General features: G+C 35.8%; 1 protein-coding gene across 1 annotated transcript in view; it reads left to right on the top strand.

The window, feature by feature from the left end:
• LOC141297534 (alpha-tectorin-like) overlaps positions 1 to 7,535 on the top strand; it is a 37,363-nt gene extending 29,828 nt beyond the window's left edge. The window contains exons 31-34 of the mRNA XM_073827956.1: positions 4,904 to 5,275; positions 5,375 to 5,413; positions 6,968 to 7,351; positions 7,435 to 7,535. Of these exons, the coding sequence (XP_073684057.1) occupies positions 4,904 to 5,275; positions 5,375 to 5,413; positions 6,968 to 7,351; positions 7,435 to 7,535 (896 nt within the window). The remainder of the gene's footprint in view (positions 1 to 4,903; positions 5,276 to 5,374; positions 5,414 to 6,967; positions 7,352 to 7,434) is intronic.
• The last annotated feature ends 2,286 nt before the right edge of the window (positions 7,536 to 9,821 follow it).

The following is a 9,821-nucleotide window of genomic DNA, read 5'->3' as shown; positions in this document are numbered from 1 at the left end:
TGGTAATTTCACAGAAGTCGGAGACTCGTTCTCGCCCCCTACAGTGCAGTTAGACTAGGTATACATCATCCGCGCTAAAATATCAAGGTTAAAGTCATCATATCTTGCGTATTTTAGACACAGCTCCCAACCCAACTTTGAGAATAGATTAACGGCGATATTTTTTTTATCGCCCGATAAGAGTCTCACGTTAACGCAGCACGTTAACGCCGATAACGGCCCACCACTAATATATATATATATATATATATATATATATATATATATATATATATATATATATATATATAATATATATATATATAATCATAGTTACTGCAATGTAAACTTGAATGATATTCAGTGATATATACGTTAAGTTTAACAATCATAAAATAATAAGCTATTGATTGTGAAAGGGTCATGGTGAAATGAAAATCTCACCTTGGGGAAAAAAAAACTAAAAAAACTTTTGTCGATATCTTTGGCTTTTTCAAACATTTCAAAATTTCAAATTTCCCACGATTAAGGGCAACATTAATACCCAAGTTTGGAGCAAAAAATCATAGCTCTGTGTTTCAACTGTACACTGTAAAATTAATAGCATTAATAACAACTATGGTTTGTCCAGTATATGCAGAAAACTACTGCCCTTAAGCAACAAGTTAAAACAAGGTATGTGCAGTCATATTGTATTTTACTGTATTTTTCACCAGCATAATGTTATTTTGTCTAAAACATTAAAAAGGGTTGATAACAACAGGCTTAGGCAATAAACGTGTTCTAAAACACATACCTTCACAGGAAGACAAAGAACAAATTGCAACTGTCAAAAAAAAAAAAAAAACTGTTCAGAATGTTTTTGTTGCAACAGGCTTCCACATGACACTGGGCTCTGACTGTCTTGTCTGCTGCGTCATCAGCACGCAATTGTTGTAATCACATAGTGGCGCAGATGATTTTCTCTACACATAGTATCTAGACTATTTAATGTTTTACAGCTATACAGTATATAAATAAATGTGAAAATGAACTTCCTCACTGGTTATGGGTCTCAACATGTCATTATTGAAATAATGTTTCACCCACAAGTATAAAACTATTACAATTAATTCTGATTTACATTCTGTATAATGTGATAAATGAATCTTACGTAAGAGGCACAGCTATGTAAAAAAGCCACCTGAAACATTAAAGTTTATTCAAATAGGAAATATAAGTACAAAGCAAAATAACAAGTTTCCCTTTTGTTTTTGAATATTATATCATTGAGATAAATGTGATACTGATATTTTAATACCATATGCAATTTTTAATTTTGATGATACTGATAGGCCTATTTATTTGCGTCAGTTGTGTGTAGCAATGTACCTTTATTTCTAAAGGATCTGAAGAATGTTGCAGCACCAGTTGAAATTCTCTTTATACACGTTAAGATAGGGTGAGGTTCAGTTATTTCTTAGATCACCAAAATTTCTGTGCATTGTTACTGTGCTGATTGTTCTTACAGGTGAGGCTACATAATGCTTTGATCCACCCTGAATGACGGATGACTCTCCCATTCACTATATAGAAATAGTTTTTAAATAAAAAGACACTGTATTTTGGCACACACACACACACACACAAAAAAAATTATCATAACACACACACATACATGCCTATCATTATGTTGCTGCTTTCTATATCATGGGCGAGGCCATAAATGGGCCAAAGGGCACAGTTCCACCCAAGAACCCACAGTTTTGTAATATCTATATTTTTTTATTTATTCTTTTTTTTAGCAGCTATAGTAACTTAAAATCATTATGAAAAGGCACTGAATATATATGTATGAAATTGAATACATGAGTTAGAAACACACACAAAATAAATAATAAAACAACTCGGAGATTAAAAATGTGTATTTGATACACTATGTGGGTAAGTAACATCAAACTAATTAACTACTATGACAGTGACACCAAACAACTATGTTATGCGGTAAAATGTATCATTTCCGTCATTATGGATTTACAACTTGATTTGCCAGTTCTGATTCACTGAATAATTAATTACTGCATTCTTTACAGCAAACATGTTTATTAAAATGGATGAGGATGAGATGAATTTCTGTATAACCTTACTTATCTTATCTCATCTTATCTTAACTTATCTTTCTGTATTTTATGGCCCAAAGATGGCACAGGAAAGCTGCTGATGCTGGGTTCTCTGACCACTGATTCATAACACAATCACAGTTCGTTTGAGATTCCTCTGGGTTCTTTTTTGGATATCTGATCTGGGGCCTCATTTATAAAACTTTCTTACGCACTGATTTGATCTTAGAGTGTTCGTACGATCATATCCACATCAAAGTACAGATTTATAAAAACCGTCTTTGACGTGGAAAAGTACTTATCTCCACGTCAGATTCCAGCTTGGCGTACGACCGTTTCCTTGTGGTAATGCCTGGTATTGCAGATAGTTCAGCCTCACTATAATTTGATTCCTTGCGCTCCTTTTTACTTGCCGTTGTCACAGAGTTTTTGCTTTAGGAATGAGCTCATTTTATATGTTAATTAATTAAGCAGGGGCGTTTCGACAGCGGAACATTCAGCTGCACACAATTCCACGATCATTTGTGATTTATAACCGAATGACTGGCGTACGCATGGATTTCGTGGTACGTTCGTTTTCTCTGAATCGCTCTTACGATCAAATCAGAAAAGTTCTTAGATAAAATCAAGGATGGTTTCTACGCAAGTCTTTATAAATGAGGCCCCAGATCTTTGTAAAACCCTCCACTCTTATTCTCTCTGCTTCCTTTCTTCCTCAAATATCCTCTCCTACTTTTCTCCCATCATCGCTTTCTACCTCCACCACTCTTCCCCCTATTTCTTCTACTCTTCCTCTGCCCATTCTATGCTGCACTTCTTAGTAATTTCTTGGTAACTTATGTATAGAACAATTGTAATTGTTAAATGAACATTTAGTAACTTGTGCTTTGTTAAAGTATGGCTTAATTGTAGTTGACTGTGTTTAATCATGAATCTGAGAAGTTTGTGTGTAGTAGTGTAACACAAATGTCGTATGTAATTGGTATTAATTCCTGAAACACAATACGCTTAAAAAAAATCATGAACGATTCAAATGGCTCTTTAAACTGTTTTAAGATCATTGATTAATTTGATTAAATATGTAAAGAAACTATAAAATAGTCTGATAGACTAATGATTTTGAGAACCAGAGTCATTATAATAGAGGTTAATCTGTCTTCTTGTCTAATTGTCTTCTATCTACGTTCATCTATTCAATGCTAAAAAAAGGTCTCTTTTTTTCTCAATGGCAGGTGTCCAAAGAAATATTGGCGTCATGTGACATACAAAAGAAAAGAAAATAAAGAAAACTAACTGGTTTAAATTATTGTTGGAGGTGAGGTATTGTTTAGTTGCCCAACTTAACCCAACCCAGGTTTAAGAAAATTGTCCACCCACATTTATTTTTACAGTCATAGACTAGATTGCGAGACCTGAAGTTCTTCTTCATTGCATTCAGTAACTGGATTAAGCATCACTGTGTTTTGGAGTTTGCTGTGTATTAACATTTTGTGTCAGGTAAAGTAACTTTGCCTCATTTGATCTCACTGAGCTCTTATCACTGTTTCAGTCATCTGCTTTTGATAAATCTAAATTACTTTGTTATAAATGTCATAACATTTTGTATTTACATCTGTTGATCTGTTCCAACTGTTGACAACAAATTCAGGTCAATTTACTAAAACAACTATAGAAAGACATATTTAAAGTGTATATGTCTGCGTTAGCAGGTGTAGGAGGTGCCGCTCTTCACAATGAGGTCTATACTCTCATTGTGTGTTTCAGTACTGCTACTTTATGGTAAGTAAATCTTTGAAAACTCACCTGTGGCCAAAAACACTGAAATTATGCTGTATTCAAATAAATGAACTGATCTTATCTTTTCAAATTAAACCATTGTTATATTCTTTTGTTTTAAAGGTAAAACAATTAATGGACAGTTATCAGGTAATTCTTTCCATTCTTCTGCTAATAATAATGCTTATATTAAAACTTTCACCTTACCAGTTATAATCCAAACTGTTGAGAAAGAAAAAAACAAAGAGATCTTCATTGTAGAACTTGATAAATATGTTGTTTCAATAGCATAGAGAAACTTAAATAGTTCTGATATCAGCTGAAATGGCTGAAAATTATGACTTTACGCATTGAAACGGCTAGTTAATGTAAGAGTCTGTCTGGATCACTGTATTATTGTTTCGAATCAGTGTGGGAAAAAGCAAACCATAACTTTTATTAAGTAAAATATATAGACTATACAAACTATAAATGCAATCACCACTACACCACTACGTTTATTGTAAAGTTTAAGAATTGAACCATGTTCTCTGCGATTTCATATCATGAAAGTCTCTAGAATTCCCAGTCCATCCTGATAGTGGATTTAGACAATGTTCTTTAACAAACCGGCCTAAGCTACACTAAAGTTTGTGCTGTGTTGGAAGCATTCAAAAAAGTACATATTTTTGAGCATGTCACAATGGTGTATGCAACTCATGGAACGTACTAGTACGTCATGGAATTTCATCTTAAAAACCACATTCTGTAGGTGTGTGCACCCTGTCACTCATTCTGTCGCAGTTGATATCCTGAGCTACACATTCCACATTTCGTTTACATGTTCCACTACTTTATTTAATTTTCACCACCCTACAATAAAAAGGGTATGTGAGGCTGTTTATATCCTCATTGTCACAGCTAAAGGAAATGTCCAGTGTTTAGATTTCAGTAACCTAAAAAAGGGTTGCTTAAGGAAAGCATTTTCTCGAAATTCATACTGCAACTAATCTAATTTCATGTAGCTTTTATTAGTACATAAAAAAGTAAATTTGAATGTTCCATAACAGATGACCCCTGCGACAGCTACAATGTTCTGGATGATCCTCGAAGAGCCACCAACAATCAATATTCCTCCGAAGTAATGTGTGACTGCGAGATCAACTGGAACGGTTGGTACCGTCTCTACATTCAGGATCAGAGCGTTCAGATGGCAGATACATGTGTTGATCAGGACAGCTGTGGCACTCATGCCCCACTGTGGCTGAATGGAGGACATCCAACAGTTGAAGATGGAGTGGTAACTCGAGATGTCTGCGGTCACTATGACAATGACTGCTGCTCTTTTAAGTCCAATCCCATTAAAGTCAAAGCCTGTCCAGGAGATTATTATGTCTATGAGTTTGTGAAACCATCTTTCTGCTTTTTAGCATATTGTGCAGGTAAATACATTTATATTTTCCCTGTGTTTACCTAAATCATACGTTTATCTTTGTTGATTTGATTTTAATTTCTTTCTTACCCTCTCTCTCTCTTTATAGATGTAACAAACATCAACTTCACAACTCCAATTACAACTGGTAATGCAATATTTTACAGTCTATTTTTTTTTTGCATGAGCAGATCAGATTCATGTTTGTGATTTTATGTCAATAATAACACTGTGTGAAATGTGCAGTAAGGTTTTGATTCAGATTTGTGTCATTAGTATCACTGAGCTGCTTATAATATTTTTGCAGCTGCATTTTTTCCATGATTCACAATCACAATTGGAAAAAGGAATTGGAGCAATAGTATTCACAGCCTTTTAAAAATACAAGTCAAATGTCGAGAGAAGCATTAAAATGTTTAATAATAATAATAAAAAAACAACTATGCAATTTTATGCAAAATATTATTATTACTTTTGTATTATTACTGCCCTTAGATGTAGACTATAGATTACTGTTGGTTTGATTTAATAGGTTGTGCAAAATAAATTATATCTCTCATATACTAGTAGGCCCAAGTGTACTAAAAATGGTAACTAAAATCCTTTTTTAATACAGAGATGGTGTCCGAAAATAGCACATTTTCAGTACACTTAGATGTTCTTAAGATTATTTTAAGAAGTACTAAAGAATTAATTAATTAATTTATTTTACTTTAAGCACAAAATTAGTGTGTGAAAATAGAGCACTTTAAGTACATTATAGAAGTGCACTTTTTATTCGCCTGGGGACATTTAGCTTTTTGCCACTGATTAATAAAGGTCAAACAATAAAATGAACATAGACCTCCACAAAGTATTTAAAAAAAAAAAATCCAAATATAAAATCAAAACGTTCATAAGTATTAACCCTGTTTATTATGACAATTCATTCATCACTGACTGGTCAAGCCGCTTTTTTAGTCATATAAATTGTAAGTATTAGAGAACGTCTGTGTGTTGTGAGGGAGTTTCATCTGATTGTAGCTTGTGAGTCAGTATTTTGGCACAATTTAAATAATGAAGGAGAAAGAACCTTGCAGCTTTGCTAAAACTGATTTGAATGCAAGGCATGACAAGCCATTGAAAAAAGCCAAAACTACATGGAAATGGCAGGGGGGAAAAACAACAATATTAATATTAATATTAGAAGAATTCATGCATAGGCTTAAAAAAAAAGTCAGTCGACTCTCAATCTCCATTCAACCTGACGCAAAGCTGTAATGTTGTTAAACGTTCACCTACTTAATACTGCAATATATATTGTGAAAACAGAATGTGACAGTTTTCCTTTGTCTGTTGATCAGTGTCAAAAAACATTCTGTAGTTAAGTGTTGAAAAACAATAATAACATGAACATTAGGACTAAAATATCATTCTGTGAATGGCTGAATAAAAAGGCAAATTGTCTTACAGATCAACAAATCCAAAACAGTTTACCAAATAAGTAGTGTGTATTGAAAGCATTCTTGCCAAAGTGAAACTAATAGTAATAATTTTTCATGTATAAATTCCAGGTTTGCTGCCCATTTTGGCACAACTAATTCAGACTCAAAAACTGATTCAACATTTTAAAAGAATTATTTCATACTACAACTATCCAACAGTAAAAAGGATATAACATTAACACATTAAAAAAACATTATTTTATTTTTTTCTATAACAGCAGTTCCTCCTGTTGACCCCTGCAACAACTACAATATGCTAGATGATCCATGGAGAGCCACCAACAATCAATATACCTCTGAAATAATGTGTGACTGTGAGGTTAACTGGAATGGCTGGTACCGTCTCTACATTCAGGGTCAGAGCGTTCAGATGCCGGAGACATGTGTTGATGAGAATAGCTGCGGCACTCATGCTCCACTGTGGCTGAATGGAGGACATCCAACAGTTAAGGATGGAGTGGTCACTCGACATGTCTGTGGTCACTGGGACAATAACTGCTGTTATTTCCGATCAAATCCCATACAAGTCAAAGCCTGTCCAGGCAGTTATTTTGTTTATGAGTTTGTGCAACCAACTTTCTGCTCTTTGGCATACTGTGCAGGTAAATACCTTTACATTTTACATTTATTTTTCCTAAGCCATAATTGGATCCTTGTTCATGTAAAACTTATCAATCTTTTTCAGATGTAGCGAGCATTAATACTACCTATACTACTGTCACACCAAAGAAAACGTCAACAACAGACACTACAACCATGGACTTTACTGGTAATGCATTGTGCTGAGTTACAATCTGTAGGATATAAAAAATAAAATAAAAAGTACAAAAAAGCATGCATTGTTCCACCCAATGTTTGCACACACTGTTTGTATAAATGTGTCTTATTAAAATTATTTTATGTATTTATTTTTCAGATATTGGGAACAACAGCATTTCCTATACTACTATCATGATAGAAACAACCTCAAATATAAAAACCACATTCATAGAAACTACAGGCATGGTCACTGGTAATGTAGAAAGTACTACAACAACAGGCCACAGCACTATAACCCCAGAAAATTCCACAAAGGGAATCACAACTACAGAAAACACAATAACCAGCATTACAACAACAGAAAGTACCACATCTGAGACTATAAAAACAGAAAGCAGCAAAACTCCAGAAAGTACCACAATTGAAGCCGCAATGACAAAAGGCATCACCAACCCAGAAGGCACCACAACAGAGACCAAAACAATAGGATCGACCACAACACCAGAAAGCACCACAATTCCAGAAAGAACAACACCAACAGAAAGCACCACCAAAGGCATCACAACAATAGACACTACAACAACAAAAAGTACCACCACTGCTACCGAAACTCCAGAAAGTAAAACAGTGGTACCCACAACAGTTGAAAATCCAATAACAGAAAAAATCACAACTGGCACCCCATCGCCACTCCAAAAAGCTACAACAATGGACACTACAAAAACTGAAAGCAACACAGATACTACAACAACAGAAAGCACAACAACCGATATCAAAACAACCAAAAGCACCATAACAACAGAAAGTATAACCACTAGCACCACCGCTCCAGAAAGTACTACTACAGAAACCTCAACTCCAGAAAGCACCACAATGACAGAAAGTACAACCACTGGCACAGCCATTCCAGAAAGTACAACAACAAAGCCCACAACAACAGAAAGTACCACCACTCTAGAAAGAACTACCATAGAGACCACAACAACAGAAAGTACCACCCCCAGCACAACAATAGAAAGAACTACCACAGGCAGCACAACTAAGATCACAACAGAAGGAATGACCACTCCTAAAATTACTAACACAGAGACCACAACAACAGAAAGCGCCAGTTCCACAATTCCAGAAAGCACCACATTGAAAGAAAGTACAGCCACTGCCACCACCACACTAAAAAGTACAACAACGGACATCACAACAACAGAAAGTATCACCCCCAGCACAACAACTGAGACCACAACAATAAAAAGTACCACCACTGGCACCACAACTGAGATCACAACAACAGAGGATACCATTCCAGAAAGAGCCACAATAACAGGAAGTACATCCACTAGCACCATCACTCCAGAAAGTACTACCTTACAAACCACAACAACAGAAAGCACCACCAGTAGTACCACATCTCCAGAAAGCACCACAATGACAGAAAGTACAACCACTGGCACAACCATTCCAGAAAGTAAAACAACGGAGATCACAACAACAGGAAGTACCACAACTGAGATCACAACAACAGAAGGCACCACCATGCCAGAAAATACTACCACAGGGACCAAAACAACAACAAGCACCACTACTGGTACCACAACTCCAGAAATCACCACAATAAAAGAGAGTATAATAACTGGAACCACCACTCCAGAAAGTACAACAACACAGATCACAACAACAGGAAGTACCACCCCTGGAACAACAACAGAGACCACAACAATGGAAAGTACAACCACAAGCAAAACAACTAAGATCCCAACAGAAGGCACCACCCCTGATACAACAACCGATATGACAAAGATAGAAATTACCACCACAGGCACCGCAAGTGAGATCACAACATTAAAAGACACCATCACTCCAGAAAGTATTACCTCCCAGACCACAAAATCAGAAAGCACCACCAGCGGTACCACAACATCAGAAAGCACCACAATGACAGAAAGTACAACCATTGCCACCACCACTCCAGAAAGTACCACCAAGAGCACCACAACTGAGATCGGAACTACAGAAAGCACCACCACTCCAGAAAGTACTACCACAGAGACGACAACAACATCAAGCACCACAACTGCAGAAGGCACCACAATTAAAGAAAGTATAACCACTGGCACCCCCACTCCAGAAAGTGCAACAACACAGACCACAACAACAGAAAGTACCACCCCTGAAACAACAACTGAGACCACAACAACTGGCACCACTACTGAAGGAAGTACAACAACAGTAAGTACCACCAAGAGCACCACAAATGAGATCAGAACTACAGAAGGCACCACCACTCCAGAAAGTACTATCACAGAGACCACAACAGAA

This window comes from Garra rufa, chromosome 22 (genome assembly GCF_049309525.1).
Source record: "Garra rufa chromosome 22, GarRuf1.0, whole genome shotgun sequence".
NCBI classification, from domain to species: domain Eukaryota; kingdom Metazoa; phylum Chordata; class Actinopteri; order Cypriniformes; family Cyprinidae; genus Garra; species Garra rufa.
This window is presented reverse-complemented; position numbering and strand designations above follow the sequence as displayed.